Consider the following 20,401-nt stretch of genomic DNA (forward strand, 5'->3'; position numbering starts at 1 on the left):
CATTTGGGGTTTTCTTGGCAAAAATAGCCATGTCTTTCTCCAGTTCTCCAGTTCATTTGACAGATGAGGAATTTAGGCACTAGGGTGAAATGATTTAATCCAAGGTCACTCAGCTAGTAAATGTCTGAGTCTGGATTTGAATTCAGGAAGATGAGTCTTCCTTACTTCTGGTCCAACAGTCTATCCATAGTGCCACCTTTTTGCCCAAAAGAGGAAATGAACAAAAGCATTTCAGCAAAATTAAACAATCCATCAACTGAGTCTGACATCATATTCAATGTCCCACTTCCATAGACGCCCTCCTTTGAAAAGAAGGCACATTTTCTCATCTCCCTCTCCTGGGCAAGTTTGATCATTATAATTACATTGGATTTGGTTTTCTTTTTCTGTTCAATCAATTAACTTTGTTTCAATGATAGCAAACATTCATATAATAATCTTATAAATAAGATTTGCAAAAGAACTTTACATAATATCAGATCAATAAATTCTCACAACAAACCTTTGAGGTAGATATCATTATGATCTTTACAGAAGTGGAAACTGAAGCTGAGAAAGATTGAACAACTTGCCCATAGCTAATAAGTGTGTGAAGCAGGATTTGAATCCAAATCCTTTTGACACCATGTAGAGTGCCCAATCTCCTATACTAAACTGTCTCACTATGTTTATTATATTTCCAGATCATGTATAGAAAAAAGAGTGATCTGGAGCAGCGAGTTGGCACAATAGAGCATTTGCCTTGGAGTCAAGAGTACATGAATTTGTATCCAGACTCAGAAACTTGACCCTTACTAGCTGTGTGACCTTGGGTAAGTCACTTCACTGCTGGACCCAGATGGCTCTGGAGGAGAAAATGATACTGGTGACATAACATAGCCCCCCTCACTCAAATCCAATTCAACTGCTTGTCATGGTATCACCTCCTTGATGTCATGATCTTCTACAAGAACAAAGGACAAGTATCATTATATTTCTATTTATTTCCCTTTGCATCAGTTCATATAAATCTTCCCATATTTCTCTAAATATATACTTCATTTTTTATAAAGTCAGTAAATTCTATCACATTCAGGTTCTATTCCTCAGTCCATAGATATCTCCTCCTCCTCTTCCTTCTCCTCCTTTTCTTTCTGCTCTATGGACCTGTGATTTACTAGTATGCTTTAGGGAACACCCTGATGAGGAAAGTCCCAGATTGAGACCTGTGTAACTCTTCTGCAAACCTATGACTTGGAAATTTTCTGGGACACTAAGAGATTAATTAATTAGCCCAGGGTCATATAGTCAGCAGATGTCGGAAACAGACACTGAATACAGGTCTTTCTGACCCTAAGAGAGATCCTCTCATTACAATCCCATTCTGCTCTTCTTTCCTTTTTTATTCTTTTTTTTGGCTACTACAAAATATGTTGGTGTCTCTGGGATCTTTCTTTTTATCTTAAACATCCTTTAGTAGATGGTTATTGGTGGGGCCAAAGAGTTGACCCTTTTTTAGTCATTTTCTTAGCTCTTTTTTTTCATGACTTAGATGTAAATCTCCCAACCTATGAAATGTATTCTTTCGGCTTGAATGAAGAATGTTATAACTATTCTCATTTAATTTTACGATGCTGGCTATATTCATCTAACCTATCAAGTTCTTTCAAAATTTCAATTCTGTCATCCTGGGAATTAACTACACCTCTTCATCTCCTTAATCATTCCTCAGAAGACATAGGAAGAGGTGTGGTACAGTGGAAAGTTTGCTAGACTGAAGAGATAAAAGGCTGGGGTTCAAATCCTTAACCTGTATGAGTATGGATCAGTCACTTCTATGGGTTTCAGTTTCTTCCTCTATAAATGATAGGATGGGTGACTTGTAATATTCCTTCTAGCTCTCAATCAACAATTCCTCATTCTGACTATCTGCCTCTGGACAAACTCTGTCTGGAAGTTGACGGTGCTCTAAAAATCTAGGATAATTTCAAAGAAGATGGGAATTGGAATTCTGGTCCTTCCACTTCTTCCGAAATCCAGTCCACTCCCTGCCTGGTAATGTGATGGTATCCTCATCTCACTTGGTTCCTCCTTTAATTTTCTGGGGTCATCCTTTCTAAAAGTTATTCCACCCCATCCCTTGATTTTTAATCTCCTTTCCTTCTTAGGAGCACTTGTTATCTGGTTCTACAATGCCCACAGAAAGAGCTAATTTTAGCAGACCAGGGACAATATCATCCCAAGAATTCCAAGGAACAAATTCCTCCTCTCAGATCATAGTTCAAGATTCAAGACTGAAAATCTCCTTGAATACTTGGATTTATTCTTGACCTGCCCAATTTCCAAGGCTTATCAGCCTCTTTTCCACTCAGCTGTTTCAGGAATGGATGAGCAATCGATACAAAGATAACAAAGATTATCCTGCCCTAAAACAGAGAACTCTTATGTGACTTGATCAGATATCTGATATCAAAAGTTCCAAGTTCAAGGACCAAAAGTATACTTCCAATAGTATCCTGCTAAAGGATTCTACATTGGCAAACTTTGTACTTAGGTTTTTTCTTGGGAAAGTGTGGTCAGCATATCCACAGGGAATAGGCAACCCTGCAAGAGAAAGGATGTTTATTTCCAGTTTGGGCAACAATTTTTTTTTAATTTAATTTTTTTTTTATTTTGGGGGAGGGTTGGCAAGGCAATGGGGTTATGTGACCTGCTCAAGGTCACACAGCTAGGTAATTATTAAGAGTCTGAGATCACATTTGAACTCAGGTCCTCCTGACTCCAGGACCAGTGCTCTATCCACTGTGCCACCTAGCCACCCCAACAAATATCATTTTTGTAGGGGGAGGAAGAAGGAGAGAAGGAGAAGGTTTATTGAAGGAGGAGCACGGTGGGCCTGAGAGGGCCTGCTTCTGTCCTCTGGCTGCTTCTGTTCTTTACAGAAGACTGGATCTCTACCTCACCTCCAGTCTGTTTTCCTCTCCCCTCTCTTTTTTCCTTCTCCTCTTTTCTCTTTCCCCTCATCTCTCTTGTCTCCCTTTCTCTTCTTCACTCTCCCTTCTCTTTTTCTTCTCTCTCCCGTCTCCCCCTTTTTCTCTTCCTTTTTTCTTTGATTCTTCTCTATCTTTGCCTTGGTTTCTCTCTGTCTCCCAGTCTCTGATTCTTTCTGTCTCCCTACCCCCCAAATCTCTCAATCTTTCTACCTCTGTTTCTCTCTTTTCCCTTTCTCTTACCCCCCCATCCCCTTTGAGAAGCAATGTGCTTTGGATCTGATTTTTACTTCACAAGGACAGATTCCTTAGAGGAAGTAATAATAATAATTAATAATAATAATAATAATAATAATCTATGACCTCTGAAGAACAAGTTCATGTTCTCTTGCTCCTTGTCTCTCTCCATGCCATCCTGTGAGTTAAGCAAATGATTATTTGATAGAGGAGACCCAATCCCAGAGAGGGAAGTGGAGTAACTTGTGAAGACAACACAGAGAGTGACTGGCATAGCCAGAAAGAAAATCGAGGACTTTAGTACTCCATAACCCGGGTTATCTCTCCTAGTCTACTCATACATTCTTGTTGTCTTTGATTTGTTTTTTTAGGAGGCAACCAAAGCTAGAAAGTGTCTGAGGTCACATTTGAACTCAGATCCTCCCAATTCCAGATTCAGTATTCTATCTACTATGTCACCTAGTTACACTGGCTTTGATTTATCCTTTCACATCTGATAACCAGAGATCAAGATTTCACACACACACACACACACACACACACACACACACACTTCTATGAATCTGGGAGAAGAAGAGAGATCCCTAGCCCCATGTCCCCAGCTATGATAGAGGAAGCAGGACCTCCAAACTAAAGCACCATTTTAAGCAGGGGCTCAAGCATCTTCAGTGGATCCCTATTGCTGCTAGAATAAACTATGAAATACTTAGTATGACATTTAAAGAAATTTTCAGGCTTATTTCACATTCTTCTCTTTTATTCACTATGTTTCCGTCTAATTGACTCACTGTTTTCCAGACTCATTGCTTCTTTCCACCTCCACGGATTTGCCTAAGCTGTCTTCCACACCTAGAATTCACTTCCTCCTCACCTCTGGCAGGGGAGGCTGCTAGGGTGATCTCATATTATTTCTTGAGAGTAAATTGTTAAATTTCCAGGATGAAAGTTTATACCAGGATAAACATTACAATTCGGGGCTTACATTATTGTTTTGTTGACTGTCTAGGGTTAAGGGAGTGATTTAACCATTTAGATTAAACTTAAAAGTGTGTCTCTGTTAAACATTTAACATCCTTAATTATTAAAAGTCACTCCTTAAATAGCCTCTTAAAATGTTTAGCTTTCTTTGACACAAAAGGCCCCAACACAACTTGGAGTTTTCTGGATTTCTCTTGGTTGTCAGTACCTTCTGCCTCTACTTCCCTTCTAGGTAGAATGGAAAACAAAGAAATTTTTTTTTCCATTTTTGTCTTTGTATCTCTAGCACAGAGACCTGCATATCATAGACACTCGATAAAGCCTTCATTAATTGAAATTGATTTAATGATCAACTGTGATTCCAAAGGACAAAGACCAAGCACATAACCCACCTCCTCACAGAAAAGTGATGAACTCAATCAAATGTGTCCGATATGGGAATTTGTTTTGCTTGACTATTCTTATTTGTTACAGAGATTTCATTTGTCCTTTGGGGGGGAGGAGAGAAGAGGAAAAATTAATGCTTATTCATGGGGGAAAAATAAAAAAATAATTGAGAGCTCTCATCTTGCCCAAGTTCATGGGGTTGGGGGAGGAATGGGGACAGAGTTAATTATTCCTTGATCTTTATTGTTTTATCATCTGGTCCAAATTAGATCATAGAATAACAAATCTAGGATAGTACTCTAGTCCACTTAGAAACTCCTCGACAGCCTTTCCGTGCTCCCCACACCCATTTCTGTTTGCTCAGATTACAATTAATGGATAGGGTCAAGTGGTTCAGGTAGGGAAAGGCCCAGCCAAGAGACTTCGTGAAGGAGGAAGAGATCTGTTGCTCATGGAAAAAAACCCAAGGGCATCCTTCAACATAATTGCCCAGCAATTTGCTAAATTCCTAAGCATATAGGATAAATCTGAGTCAGTATTCCCAAGGGGACTGGAAGGAGATAGATTGGTAGAGAGCAGAGAGAAGTCCCTCATCTCTTAGATTTCTATTCCCCTTCCCCAATAATACCCACTGCAGCAGACAAATACTTACCTAGACCCACAAAGCCCAGACTTTTGAGGCTTATATCGGGTGAGGCTTGGGTATTAGTCATTGGAGTGTCATCACTAATTGAATCAAGAAGGCACAACCCTAGAGTTGGATCACAGATAAAATCCTGGAAGAAACCTCAGAGACCCTTTAGTCCAACTTCCTCCTTTTCCAGGTGAAGAAATGGAGGTTCAGGGAGGTTAAAAAACAGCCAGGTGGTGCAATGGGTAGCTAGAACTGGAGTCAAGAAAATGTCTCTGGGAACTTCTGAATTTCTTCATTTATAAAATGAGAATAACAACATCGCCTATTTTATGGGGTTGTTATGAGGATAAAATGAGATTCCATTTGTAAACTGCATTGCAAAGATTTAGATATATATATATATATAATATATATATATATATATATGTTTTGTATACATTATATTATCATCATCATCATCACCACTCATGATCACAAAGAGAAATTGCTTGAATTCCCTGTTCAAAATTTAGAGCTTTTTCTTTGCTCCTCCTTTGTCTGATTGACCTTGGACCAATCTCCTTGCTTGTCTTTAATTCTTGTAGATAAGGCACTGGACTTGGAGTAGGGAGGATATGAGTTTTCATGACAACTCAGACCTTGACTGACTAGTTGTGTGATCCTAGGGAAAGCACTCTCTCAGCCTCAGTTTCCTCATCTATAAAATGGGGATAGCAATAATAGCTCCTATCTTCTGGAGTTGTTATGAAAATCCAGTAAGATCACATATAGGAAGCATATTGCTAGCTATTATTATGAGTTCACTGTACCCAATGATCCCTATGGCCCCTTCCAGGCCTAATAATCCTGTGATTCATTCATTGATTTAGCCAAAAATTGCTGATTGCCTCCTGAATACATACTACATTGTGAGAGCAAAACAAACATCTAAAAGTTTATAATCCAGAAGGGAAACAAAAGTATGTATAGAATCAAGTATGATAGAAGCCATGATGTAATCAGTGTCTCAATCAGAGCATAAAGTACCATGGGAGTTCAAGGGAAAGAGATAATACCTATGTTCCCAGGCTCCTGCCTGAAGGTGACCTTTGAAGGGGGTCCTTCCTCTGGAAAGCGAGTATAATTTCAGCCAGTCAAGGTAGAAGGTCTACCTTGGGAAGAGGGTATTCCAAGAAGAAGGAAGAGTTCAAGTAGAAACAAGAAAGTTTTTCCCAATTAAAAAAGCACTGGCTTTAGAATCCAAAGAGCTGAGTTCAAATCTTGCCCTCCATTGATTATTATTTGTGTGACTTTGGACTAGTGATTTGACTTCCTTGAAAAATGGAGATATTGAACTAATTGACCTTAGCTCTGGATGTACGATCGGGATCAAGATGTATGGGGCATTCAGGAGGACTAATCTGGTGTGAGGACTTGATGAGCGCCTTTTTAGACTTTTGCTCCTCCACTGTTGGAGTCCACTTCTACCCAGATCTAACTTGTAGCTTCAAGAAGTATAGCTAGGTGGCACGGTAGATAAAGCACCGGCCCTGGAGTCAGGAGGACTTGAGTTCAAATCCAGCCTCAGACACTTAATAATTACCTAGCCGTGTGGCCTTGGGCAAGCCACTTAACCCCATTTGCCTTACAAAAACCTAAAAAAAACAAAAAAAACAAAAAAAAGTATAGCATGCTCATCACTCAATAAGACATCTGGGCAGACAGACTAAGTCAGTTTAAGTATAACCAAGAGGTCTCAAAACCATTGGTTTGTCCTTGTGAAGACTTCCCCACAGAATAGGTAGATGAGAACAATTTGTTACAATGACCATGAAGGATGAAGGCAAGGGTGGAGCATCTGGAGCTTGGTCACACATCCAGGATGCCAAGGTCATCTACTGCATCCTGAGTCATCACCAATGGTCCGGACTTTTGTTCTACCACTAGACTTGAATGACTCTGGAAGAAAAAGGGAGCCTGAAGACTTCAAGCAACTCTGCCTCACTTCAATCCAGTTCATGTTCAAGTCAGGTCATCATCCGTGAAGCTATTGGTACTTTCAGAAAACAATGACAATCCTTTGATTAATGAGACAACAAAGTAGAACAGACATTAAAAAGACACTTTTATTTTGGTCCTCTAACCTTAGACAATGGAACTGACTGCTATCAATTATATAGTACTTTAAAGTTTGCCGTTGTTATCTTAAGAGATGCTCATAATAACCTTGATAGATGGAAGCATTTTACAGATTAGGAAACTGAGTCCAAAAGAGATTGAGACAGAAAGTAAATGTCTGAGGTAGGATTTGAACTTGAGTCTTCTTGATTTCAGGGCAGCTAGGTGATACGATGGAGAGAGCACGAAATCTGGAGTCAGAAAGACCTGAAAACCATTCCAGCCTCAGACACTTGACCCTGGGCATTTCATTTAACCTGTCTGCCTCAGTTTCTTAATCTGTAAAATGACCTGGAAAACAAAATGGCAAATCACTCCAGTATCTTTGCCAAGAAAATCCCAACAGGGACACAAAAAGTTGGATATGACTGAAAAAGAACTAAAAACAAAAGGGATGGGGCGGCTAGGTGGTGCAGTGGATAGAGCACCAACCCTGGAGTCAGGAGTCCCTGAGTTCAAATCTGGCTTCAGACACTTAATAATTACCTAGCTGTGTGGCCTTGGGCAAGCCACTTAACCCCATTGCCTTGCAAAAACTAAAAAAAAAAAAAAAAAAAAAAAAAAAAAAAAAAAAAAAAAAGGATTACTGGGAATGACTTCTTTGGAGAGTCAGTTAGACTAAAGTAAGACCTCCTCCATCAACAACAAGGACCTCTTTGCCTTGTAGACCTTTGGGACTTTGGCTCTGGACCATTGATTCCATGATTGAGTTAGTCATTGTTGAAAACTACTGACTGCTTCTCTCTAGAAGCCCCAGATCATTAGACACTATAAGGATTAGAGAAGGAGCTGCAGGGCTGGATGAGGAGCAAGTCTTAAGAGGTAATGACTCTGAAAGGGGCACTCAGACCTTCAGAGAGGACTTGATTTTTGCTCTTTGCTTTTACTATTTTTTTAAAAATTTATTTGCACATTACTAAAATAGCCCTGGTGTAAGAGTAAACATCATCACCCTCCCCCCACAAAAATTTAAAACCTCACAAAAAATAAAGTGAGAGAAAAAGAAAAAATTCATACTTCAGTCTGAGTTCAGATATCATCAGTTCTGTCTCTGAGATGGATTGTGCTCTTTATCTTAAGTCCAGCAGAGAAGTTGCTTCAATATTTTTTTTCTCACAATTGCTAATTCTATTTCCCTCCATCCATTCCTCCCCATTCCCATTTATTCTATTTTTTCTCTCTCTCTTTTCATTTCATCCCTCCTTAAAAGGGTGTTATGGGACAACCAAGTGACACAGCAGACAGAACACTGGCCTTTGAACCAAGAGGACCCAAACCCAAATCCTGCCCCAGACACCCAACAACCACCTGGCCACATGGACCCAGGCAAGTCACCCAACCCTACTATCTTGCAAAGAAACAAAAAAAAAAGTGTTAAATCTGACTACCCTCTCCCATGATCTACTCTCTCCTCTATCACCTACACCCTCCCCTCTCCTTGACCCTTTCTCCCTTTTTCCTCTGGGGTAAGATATATTTCTATACCCTATTAAGTGTGTTTATTGTTTCCTGTCTGAGCCAATTCTGATGAGAATGAAGGCTCACTCATTCCCCCTTACTTTTCCCCTTTCCACTCCATTGCAAAAGTTTTTTCCTAACTCTTTTATATAAAATATATTAGCCCATTCTACCTCTCAGTTCCCTTTCTCCCAGTCCATTCCTTTTTCACCCATTAACTCCATCTTTATAATATATTTTACCTTCATATTCAGCTCTTTCGTGTGCCTTGTCTATATAATCTCCTTCTAACTGCTCTATTAATTAAGGTAGTTCATATGAGTATTATCAATATCTTCTTCCCATGCAGGAATACACACAGTTCAACATCATTAAATCCTTCTTAATTTGCTCTTCCCCTCCACTATCTCTATGCTTCACTTGAGTCCTGTACTTAAAGATCAAACTTTCTGTTCAGCTTTGGTCATTTCAACAGGAAAGCCTGAAATTCCCTTATTTCACTGAATGTTCATCTTTTTTTCCTGGAAAATATCATTCAGTTTTGCTAAGTAGTTGATTCTCTGTTGTAGTCCAGGCTCTTTTGCTTTACAGACTATCATATTCCAAGTCCTATGAACCCTTAATGTAGTCGCTGCTAAATTCTGTGTAATTCTGATTGTAGTTCCATGATATTTTAATTGTTTCATTCTGGCTGCTTGTAATATTATCTCTTTGAGGGGTGGTTAGGTGGTGCAGTGAATAGAGCACTGGCCCTGGAGTCAGGAGTACCTGAGTTCAAATCCGGCCTCAGACACTTAATAATTACCTAGCTGTGTGACCTTGGGCAAGTCACTTAACCCCATTGCCTTGCAAAAACCTAAAAAAAAATTATCTCTTTGACTTAGGAGTTCTGTAATTTGACTATAATATTCCTGGGAGTTATATTTTGGGGATCTCTTTCAGATCAATAGATTCCGTCAATTTCTATTTTTACCTCTGCTTCTAGGATATCAGGGTAATTTTGTTGTAAAAATTCTTTATAAATGAAGTCAAGGCTCTTTTCCTGGTCATGAGTACTTGATACAATAGCCCAACAATTTTTAAATTGTCTCTTCTGGATCTGTTTTCTAGATCAGTTGTTTTTCCAAAGAGATATTTTACATCATCTTCTAATTTTTCATTCTTTTGGTTTTGTTTTGTTTCTTGATCTCTCACACAGTCATCAGCTTCCTTTAACTCCATTCTACATTTGAAGGAGTTGTTTTCTTCAGAGAGCTTTCTTTTTTTTTTTTAGGTTTTTGCAAGGCAAATGGGGTTAAGTGGCTTGCCCAAGGCCACACAGCTAGGTAATTATTAAGTGTCTGAGGTCGGATTTGAACCCAGGTACTCCTGACTCCAGGGCCAGTGCTCTATCCACTATGCAACCTAGCCACCCCAGAGAGTGTGTGTTTTGATTCTGCATGGGACCAAAGTAATTATATATGATTGGATTCTTTTTTTTTCTGTCTACTCATGAGAGGCTTTGACTGCTCTCCTGGTCTGTGCTCTGGTCTGTGGATGACCACAAGCACTATCTTCTGCCCTAGAACTGTGAGGAGGATCTGTCTCCCCTAACCCCCTACCTTCCATGTGTGAGCACTTTGGAACCAGCTACTGGGTAGATCTCTGCTGTATGGCTCTGTAGACCTGTTTCTATTTCCCAGACTGGGGCAGTACTGAGGGCCACACTGGCCTGGGCTTCAAGATCACTCTGGCAGAGGTTTTCTGCTGCTCTTCTAAGTTGTGCTTGGTGATCCCTTGAGTTGGGAGGTCTGGAAATCACTACTGCTGTTCTGAGCCCAGGCACCCAAAGGGACCCAGGCACCCCTCAGACTATTCCTGGAAAACTGGAGATCCTTCAAAATTTGGTTTGAGTCATAATATTAAGGGTTTTGGAATATTTTGGAAGAGTCTTTCTGGAAATTCCTGCTCTCATGCTGCCATCTTGGCTCTGCCCCCAGAGCCACTTTATCAAAGGGAACATTTCACCTGAATTTTTGTGAATGGAACATACTATCTGACTCAACAAGATACAGAAAAATGGGCCTTTCCAATTTGTTTGGGATGATTGATCACTTGTAAATTAGCAGATTGTAGGCTTGGGCCCTCAAAAGGACCACAGATGTTAACTTGTCTCACTTTCCCAAATTACAAATGAAGACCTGAGGAAGATATACAGGCATACCTTGTTTTATTGGGCGGTACAGATATCATTTGGGTTTATTATTGTAGTTGATATTGTTGAATAAATTGAAATTTTGTGACAAACCTGAGTTAAGCAAGCCTAGTGGCATTATTTTGATAATAGCATGTGCTTATGTTGTCTCTGTGTTACATTTTAGTAATTCTCACATTCCAGATTTTTCATTATTATTATATTTGTTACAGTGATTTATGATGAGTGATCTTTGATGTTACTATTGTTCACTTGTTTGGGAGTGCAATGACAGGTGCTCACATGAGATGGCAAACTTAATAAATGTTGACCCTTCTGACTGTTCCAACTACTCACTGTTTCTCCATCTCTGTTCTCCTCCAATCTTCCTATTCCCTGAAACACAACCATACTGAAGAATATTATATAAATTTAGTTGATAAAGCAGCAGCAGGGTTTTGAGAAACTCCAATTTTCAAAGAACTTCTATTGTGAATAAAATGCTGTCAAACAGCATCACATGCTACAAAGAAATGCTTTGTGAAAAATAGAGTCAATTGATGTGACAAACTTCATTGTTGTCTGTTTTAAGAGATTGTCAGTCACAGTCCAATCTTCAGCAGCCACCACCTGATTGGTCAGCAGCCATCCATATCCAGTCAAGACCCTCCCCCAGCAAAAAGTTTGACTCACTTTAGGCTCAGAAGACTTTTAGTTAAGGTATATACAATATTTTTAAAGACATATTATTGAATACTTAATAGACTACAGTATAGTATAAACATTAACTTTTATATGCACTGAGAAACCCAAAAATTAATGTGATTGGCCACTTTATTGTGGCAGTCTGGAACTAAACATGCAATATCTCCAAGGTATGCCTGTACAAGAAAGAATCTCCCTTTTTTGCAGAAGTAAAGAACCAGAGTGGTGGAATACTATAGACTTTTTGAGGTGTAGACTTGTTTTTATCAAAGTTCTTTTTCTTTCTTCCTCCCTTCCTTCTTTTCTGTCCTTGTTTCTTTTATTTCTTTTCTCCTTCCTCTTTTTTCTTGTTTCCTTCCTTTTTCCTTCTCTTTTTTTCCTTACTTCTGATCTCCTTCCTTCTCTCTTTTCTTCTGCCCTTCATGTCTTCTCTTTCTTTTTCCTTCCTTCCTTTCCCTCCTTTCTTCCTCCTTTTCCTTCTCTCCTTCCTATTTCTTTCTTTTTTGAATTCCTTCTTTTTCTTGCTTTTTCTTTTCTTTTTCCCTCTCTTCCTCTCTTTCCTTCCTTTTATTTTTTCTTTTATTTTTCTTCCTTCCTTTTTTCTTTCTTTTCTTCCTTCCTTCCTTCTTTCCTTTTTTTTCTTCTTTCCTTCTTTGCTTCTTTCTTATTTCTTCTTTTCCTTTATTTAGATTTGAATTCAAATCCTGCCTCAGACTCTTACTAGATGTGTGATCCAGGCCAAATTACTTAACCACTTTTAGGCTATTTCTCCTCTATAAAAATGGGGAGAAAAATTGTACTTACTACACAAAGAGAGTTGCTGTGAGGAACAGATGAAATAATACATATAAAGTGATTTGTGAACCTTAAAATCCTAGATTATGCTAGCTGTTTGCCTTTTTTCATTTCCTATTTAATTTTTTTTTTAATTTTAGGGTTGTCTTTTTAGACTGGGGAAAATACACATAGAAATCAAGATGACATAATAACCAAAGATATAAATATTTTTCAAAACTTCATTTGTTTAAAAAAATTGCCCATTAAGCAACTTCTACACAGTTTGCCAGCAGCAGTTCCTCCTTCAAAGTAGGATCCTTCAAAGGATTTAAAGCCAAGGTCACAACTCCAAATCTAAAATTTGGGGGAGTTAAATCAAGGTGTCATCTCAGAGTTACAGGTTCTGCTATCAAAAGTATCACACAAAATATCATAGGATCTTAGATTTTGAGTTTGGGTGGATCTCAGAAGCCACTGAGTTAAATCTCTTGATTTTACAGATGAGGAAACTGAGGCAAGGGGTACTAAAGTGACCTGCCCAGGATCATATAGCTAGTAAGTGTATGAGGCAGGATCTGAAGCTAGATCTTTCTGATTCCATTTAGAGTGTCCTAGTCAATTAACCAAACTGCCTTAATCCCCTCTTTGGAAGTAAGCCTCTTATCAGCATTCCTCCATTGTCCTATGGTTTGAGAACAGTAAACCTCAGTAGGAACCCTAGAAGATTTAGCTACTTTGCCCCCTCCCCCACCTCCAGGTGGTGGTTGATTAATACCTTAGAATGAGGAAACCCAGAACAGTTCCTGGTCAGAAATAAACAGGTATAACTCAATTTTCAAACCAGCCTGGGGAATTTTACTATTGCCCTATATTGGGTAGAGAAAATGTTGACTCAAGGCTGGGTGTTGTTGGGAGGAGAAGAGTTGAAGCAAGAGCTATCTAGAGGAGGGAGATTCCTTTTTCAAGAGAGACATATGTGTTTCAGATTCCAGGCAAGTGGAGATGGAGATTTTGGAAAGCTGCAGTTTTATGGGAGGGGATGGAGTGGAGGAAAATGACTCCTTAACAAGTCCTAGATTTTTCATTTGTTTCTTTTGAGACTTTGAAGAATTCCCTTTTGGTTGGAGAGGCTGTCATCTCCTAACTCCATGCCTTTGTACAGGCAAAATATGTCCTGGTATATCTTCCCTCCTCACCACTGTCTTTTGGAAGTTCTAACTCCATTCATGCCACATCTGTCAGGAGGACTCAAAGTTCCTTGTATTTACTCTGTTCGTGGTTTGTATATATTTAAATGAATATGTTGTTTCTTCCTTGCTTCTTAGAATCCTTAGCCTAGCTCAGATGCTGCCTCTTCTGAATCCCCTGCTCTCTCCCTCCTCTAATCAGTTTGAGTTTATTCATCTATGGACATTTGAATGTGTAGCAAGAGTTCTCCCTCCAGGTCAGCTCCCAGAAGGCTGAAACTGTTTCATTTCTTCATATTTACACTCACAGAGTGTGCTTAATAAATATTTATTGAATTCAATTGAAGTGATTCCTTTTGTTGTCACTCATGTCCAACTCTTTCTGGCCCCATTTGAAGTTTTCTTGGCGAAGATATTAGTCTGCTATTTCCTTCTCCAGCTCATTTTGCAGAAGAGGAGATTAAGGAAAACAGAGCTCAGTGATTTGCTCAGGGTCATCAGGCAAGTAATCGGTCTGAGACTGGATTTAAATTTAGGTCTTCCTGATTCCAGGTTCAGTGTTCTATCCACCTAATAATGTTTGTCCTTCATTCTCAAAGAAGACCATGATGTCAGGGAAGTGATGCACATGAAATGGATTTGAGTGATGGGGAGCTGTTCCTAAGTCAACCACCTTACTTTCTCTTCCAGAGTCATCCGGGTCCAGTGGCTGGATGTGAATCAGGATGACTGGAGCTGGCCCTGGATGGGAGACAATCAGAGTTAAATGACTTGCCCAAGCTCACACAACTAGTAAGTGACAAGTATTTGAGGTCAGATTCGATCCTCCTGACTTCAAGGTCAGTGCTTTATCCACTGCACCATCTAGCTGCCTAAGATCTACAGAAATAAAGGCATCCAAAAAAGGTTCAAAATGTTCAAATTTTAATGGGGAAGACAACATGTAAATAATTAGGCATATACAACATGTCCACCATGCCTGTGATGCTCTTCTTTGGGGCAGCTAGGTGAATAGAGCACCAGCTCTGGAGTCAGGAGGACCCTGAGTTCAAATTTGGCCTCAGACACAATAGCTGTGTGACCTTGGACAAGTCATTTAACCACATTACCTTAAATAAATAAAAAATTTTTTAAAAAGGAATACTCTCCCTCCTCATCTTCCATCTCCTAAATTCCCTACCTTGCTTAAATTCCAATGCCTTCCCTCAGTTGATTCCTATTTTTGTAGTTTGCTTTGTTTGTTTGCTTATGAGATTGTGGGCACAAGGACAGAAACAACCTTTTGCCTTTTTTGTATCTCCAGTATTTAGCACAGGGCCTATCCATTAATTAGTTCATCAATTTATTTAAATAAGTGAAAAAAAACAGGCTGACTGTGCTGAGCAATGATTACAAATCCAGAATTAAAGTCAATCCTGGCCCACCACAAGAGTACAATGAGGATGAGAGGGAGAAAGACAGGTACATGACCAAAGGTCAATAAGAATGAGTCAATATGATAAACAATCAGTATGATTTGTAACAGTCATCTGTCGTAGGCATTTAATGTTGTTGTTCAACCAATTGCATTGCAAGTGATTTCTTGACTTGCTCCTAAAATGGGAGCATGAAGTTGTCAGCCTTCCTCTCTCTTCCAGAATCATCCAAGTCCAATGGCAGGACAAAAGTCAGGACAACTGGGGATAGCCCAGGCTGCATCTTGAAGTCTTCTATGTCTGACCAAGCTCCGAGTCTCCACAGTTGCCTTCGTAGCCATTGAAACAAATTGTTTTCATCTGTCCATTCCTTGAGGGAAGTCTTCACATGTTTAGGATAGAGACCTCACTAATCCACCAGTGGCTTTGAAGTCTATGGGTTACCTATGTTTAAGTGTAATAATAATTTCTGTAAGTTTGTCACAATAGTAATCTTGATCAAAGATTGATTTTTTTTTTTAACTATTGTGAGGAGTGGAATGTGTCCTTTAGACAGGAAAAAGAAGACTAGTCCTGCCCTCCTTAATCTAGAAAAAATTATGCCCTCCTTTAGACTTGGAAAGAGTACCTGTCTGGCCCTCCTGGTACTTCAACTCATGAAAAGACAACTTACCTAGTTCCCTCAGGCAAGATAACTTTGTAGAAGGATGATTCTCTTTGATATCAGATAATAGAATGGTTTTCAGGGAAGTTTAAGGTTTTGTCTACTCTTGTTGTGTATATTTTGTTCCTCTCCCTGTTGTATAAAGTATTCTGTTCTCCCTCAGCTATGTGTGTAGTCATTGCCAGAATGGTCTTCATCTAGAAATTAATGGTAAATCTTAGAGAATAAAACTTTATGTCTAACTTCTATTTTCTGTCATTTTATTTTAACCATATATTTTTAAGGTTTATGGTTTTTAGGGTTCATACCTTCAACCTGGTTTAGCCAATCTATAGAGATGGTTTAGTAGGGATACCTCCACTGTGAAAGCTGCAAATTAAGAAAATGGAGGAATGGAGGGGATGATTAAGGAGGGACTCTTTAGAAGGGTGAGTAGATTAAGTGATAGAGAGAGAAGGATAAATATTGAAGGAAAAGAGTATGGACATTATTTCTCTTCATACTCTTTTCCTTCAATATTCTTCTCTATCACTTAATCCACTCACCTGGATTAGAATTACCATGCTTCAGTAAATGTTAAAAAATAGATATAGCAATCATAATCTCAGAAATAATTGAAGCTAAAATAGCTTTAATTTAAAGAGATAAACAGGGAAACTACATAATGTGTCACCATGTTGTTTTAGACTATTTAAAATAATTATAGATAGTATAAAATCCTTGAAGGTATGGTATACCTGTCAAAATAGATGCAGGAATGACATGAACATAATGATAAAACCCTCTTTATACAAATGGACAGGCAAAGCCAATATATTAAAAAATGACAATTATATCTAAATAATCTATTAATTTTTTGTATTTAATTTTGTTTCAATACATATAAAGATAATTTTCAACATTCATTTTTTGTAAGATTTTGAGTTCCAAATTTTTCTCCCTCTCCCCTCCTCAATTCATCTGATATAGGTTGTACATGCACAGTCATGTCAAACAAATCTCCATCTTAGTCATATTGTGAAAGAAGAATCAGAATAAAAAGGAAAACCACAAGAAAAAAATTTTAAGTGAAAATAGTATACTTCAATCTAATTCAAACTCCACAGTTCTTTGAATGGCATTTTCCATCACAAATCTTTTAAAATTATCTTTGATCACTGTATTTTTTTTTTTGGTTTTTGCAAGGCAATAGGGGGAGGGGTTAAGTGACTTGTCCAAAATCACACAGCTAAGTAATTATTAAGTGTCTGAGACCACATTTGAACTCAGATCCTCCTGACTCCAGGGATAGTGCTCTAATCACTATGCTTTGATCACTGTATCACTGAGAAGAGCCAATTATATCATAATTGATCACTTAACAATGTTGCTGTTAATATATACAATGTTCTAGTTCTGCTCACTTCACTCAGCATCAGATCATGTAAGTCTTTCTAGGTTTTTCTGAAATTAATCATCTATTTATTCAATGATATCCCAATTAAATTATTTTTTTTTTTAGATTTTTCAAGGCAATGGGGTTAAGTGGCTTGCCCAAGGCCACACGGCTAGGTAATTATTAAGTGTCTGAGGTAGGATTTGAACCCAGGTACTCCTGACTCCAAGGCCAGTGCTCTATCCACTTCGCCACCTAGCTGCCCCATCCCAATTAAATTATTTTAAAAAAAGAGTACTGGGTGAGATAAAATAAAAACAAAATTCATTTTGAAGAGCAAAAGGTCAAAAATTTCAAAGAAACTAATGAAAAAAGCAAAGTAAGGAAGTTTAGCTGTATCAGATCTTATAAGGCAATAAATATCAAAACTCTTTGGTACTGGCTAAGAAGTAGAAAGGTAGATCACAGTGCAAAGAGTAGACATCTATAACAGTAGGAAATGGTTATAGTAATCTTGTGTCTAATAAATATAAAGGTTTAAGTTTGGGGATATTAATTCATTATTTAACAAAAACCGTAGAGAAAGTTGGAAAGCAGTCTGGCAGACAAAACACAAGATCAAATTGTATATATAACCTAGCTATAAAGGGAGATATCACAGGAACAATGTATGAAGAAATAAGAGAGAGAATTGTAAAGTGCAAAATGGATAATTTCAATTACATTAAATTGAAAACTTCTTGTGCAAATACAACTAATGTAAAGCAGAAAATTGGGGGGGGGGGGGAACTTGATAGTCTCTCAAATTAAGGTTTCATTTCTCAACTATATAAAGAATTTTGTCAAATTTATAAGATTACATGGTATTTCCCAATTGATAAATGATCAAAGGAGATGAACAAGTAGTTCTTTTTCTTTTTTCTTTTTTTCAATTAATACAAAGATAGTTTTCAATATTCATCCATTTGCAAGTTTATGAATTTCACATTTATCTAACAATATTTCTTTCCCCTCTCCCCTTATTAGTGAACAATCTGTTAAAACTCGTATATGTACAATCTTGTTTAATATATTTCCATCTTAGTCATGTGGTAAAAGAGGAATCAGATCTAAGTGGGGAGAACCATGAGAAAGAAAGAAAAAACACAAAAGAAGTTTTAAAAAGTGAACATACCATTATTTGCTCTATATTCAGTCTCCATGATTTTTTTCCTCTGGATATGGATGGCATTTTTCATAACAGGTCTTTCAGGGTTGCCCTTGATCACTGACCTGTTGAGAGGAAGTGTGTTCCTCATAGTTGATAATCTCACAATGTTGCTGTTAACAGTATAATGTTCTCTTGGTTTTGTTCACATCATTCAGCATCAGTTCATGCAAAGTTTTGAACAGGCAATTTCTCAATGAAGAAATCAAAGCTATATAGGGTCATATAAAAAATGCTCTAAATCATTATTGATTAAAGAAAAGCAAATTAAAACAAGTTCAAGATAACATCTTGCATCTATTAGATTGCTAAAATGATAGATGCTCTTCAATTGGGAAATGGCTAAACAAGTTGTGGTATAGGATTGTGATGGAATACTACTATGATATAAGAAATAATGAGCTGGGGGCAGCGAGGTGGAGTAGTAGAGTACTGGCACTGGAGTCAGGAGAACCTGGATTCAAATTTGACCTTAGAGGTTTAATAATTGCCTAGCTGTGTGGCCTTGGACAAGCCACTTAACCCCATTGCCTTGAAAAATCTTTAAAAAAGAAAGAAAGAAAGAAAGAAAGAAAGAAGGAAGGAAGGAAGGAAGGAAGGAAGGAAGGAAGGAAGGAAGGAAGGAAGGAAGAAAAGAAAGAAAGAAAGAAAGAAAGAAAGAAAGAAAGAAAGAAAGAAAGAAAGAAAGAAAGAAAGAAAGAAAGAAAGAGCGAGCTGGGGGCAGCCAGATGGCATAGTGCATAGAGTACTGGCACTGGAGTCAAGAGGACCTGAATTCAAATGTGACCTCAGACACTTAATAATTGCCTAACTGTGTGACCTTAGGCAAGTCACTTAACCCCATTGCCTTAAATAATTTTTTTTTATTTTTTAAAAAATAATGAGCTGGTTGATTTTTAGAAAAAATGAAAAGATTTGGTGCCTACTATGGGGGGGGTACTTCATAATTAATTGTTGTACTAAACTGAACAGAGGGTTGGCATCCAATTGCTAAAGATAGGAAATTCCTATTTTGCTCTCCTTTAGCCAATGAAAACAATTCCAACCCACCAGGGAATCAAAGTCTTAAAAGTGCAGTAGGAGTTAACCTCGTCTCCTTAGAAGACTATAAAAGCTTCCTTTCTCTTTTTCTCCACCTCCCTTTACAAAGTCTTCCTGGTTACTCCGCCTCTTCTCCTCCACCTCCTCCCAGTCTCCTCCTCCCTCATTCCCGAGAGACTGCCCAGAGTACAAGTTCTATCACCTTCTGGAGTCCAAAAACAACACCTGGTTTGCCATGGTCAATGGTTAACATTTGACTGGCTTTATATAATCCTTCCCCAGCCGAGTGGACTCTTGTGTTCAGCACCGGCCAGCTCCCTCTGCCACCATGGTAAAGGTGGAGCAGCAATTATGGGCTTATCGGAAGTATCTGATGTCTATCCTGTTTCCAGTTGTGCTGCTGCCCCTGCCCATCCTGGTCCCAAGCAAGGTAAAAGAATTGGCTTTCTGAGAGTGGAACTGAGAGAGCTTGGGGAAGTCTGGGGGAGGCCAGTTGGAGTGGGCAGATTCAGAGGGCATGGGTTAGTCTACTGGTCTTTCCCCCAGCTGCCAGGAGAAGGGGACCTCTCATTCTTCTTTCTCTCCTGAATGGGCTCCTCTTTTCTCCGTCTTGGCCCCAACTTACACAAATTTCAGGAATCAATGTGGGAATCACTGTGTGTTTGTGTGTGTGTGTGTGTGTGTGTGTGTGTGTGTGTGTGTGTGTGTGTGTTTTGAGGACAATGGAGGAGCCTTAAAAAAAAGGTTCTCTAGTTGGAAAAGAGGTTTCATAGGCCACCTCATTTTGCAAATCAGAGCTGATTCAAAGACCCTGAAATTCAATTCCTTAATTTTTGAAAAATGATGGCAGGGAGCTTAAATGACTTTCCAAGGGTCACATAGCTAGTGGCTTAGTCAGGATTTGAACTTGGGTTTTCCTAACATCAGCTATTTGCCTTAGGTTCTTTTAATGGTAAAGCAGTACAGGCTGGATTTGAAGTTAGGTCTTCTGATTCCTATGCTACTCCCTGAACCGGTACACAGCCCAACTTGTTCTT

The 20,401-nt window shown here is 38.5% G+C and overlaps 1 protein-coding gene across 2 annotated transcripts in view; it reads left to right on the plus strand.

Annotated features, from left to right (window-relative positions):
• Nucleotides 1-20,401, plus strand: part of SLC13A2 (solute carrier family 13 member 2) — a 105,551-nt gene that overhangs the window by 44,247 nt on the left and 40,903 nt on the right. The window contains exon 1 of one of the 2 annotated variants that reach the window (XM_074189042.1): nucleotides 19,550-19,794. The exons of the other annotated variant lie outside the window; for it this stretch is intronic. Coding sequence (XP_074045143.1) covers nucleotides 19,693-19,794 — 102 coding nt within the window. The 5' untranslated portion in view covers nucleotides 19,550-19,692. Of the gene's footprint in view, nucleotides 1-19,549; nucleotides 19,795-20,401 lie in introns of those variants that run through there. 2 annotated transcript variants of the gene reach the window in all.

The sequence above is a fragment of the Macrotis lagotis genome, chromosome 5 (genome assembly GCF_037893015.1).
Source record: "Macrotis lagotis isolate mMagLag1 chromosome 5, bilby.v1.9.chrom.fasta, whole genome shotgun sequence".
Classification (NCBI taxonomy): Eukaryota; Metazoa; Chordata; class Mammalia; order Peramelemorphia; family Peramelidae; genus Macrotis; species Macrotis lagotis.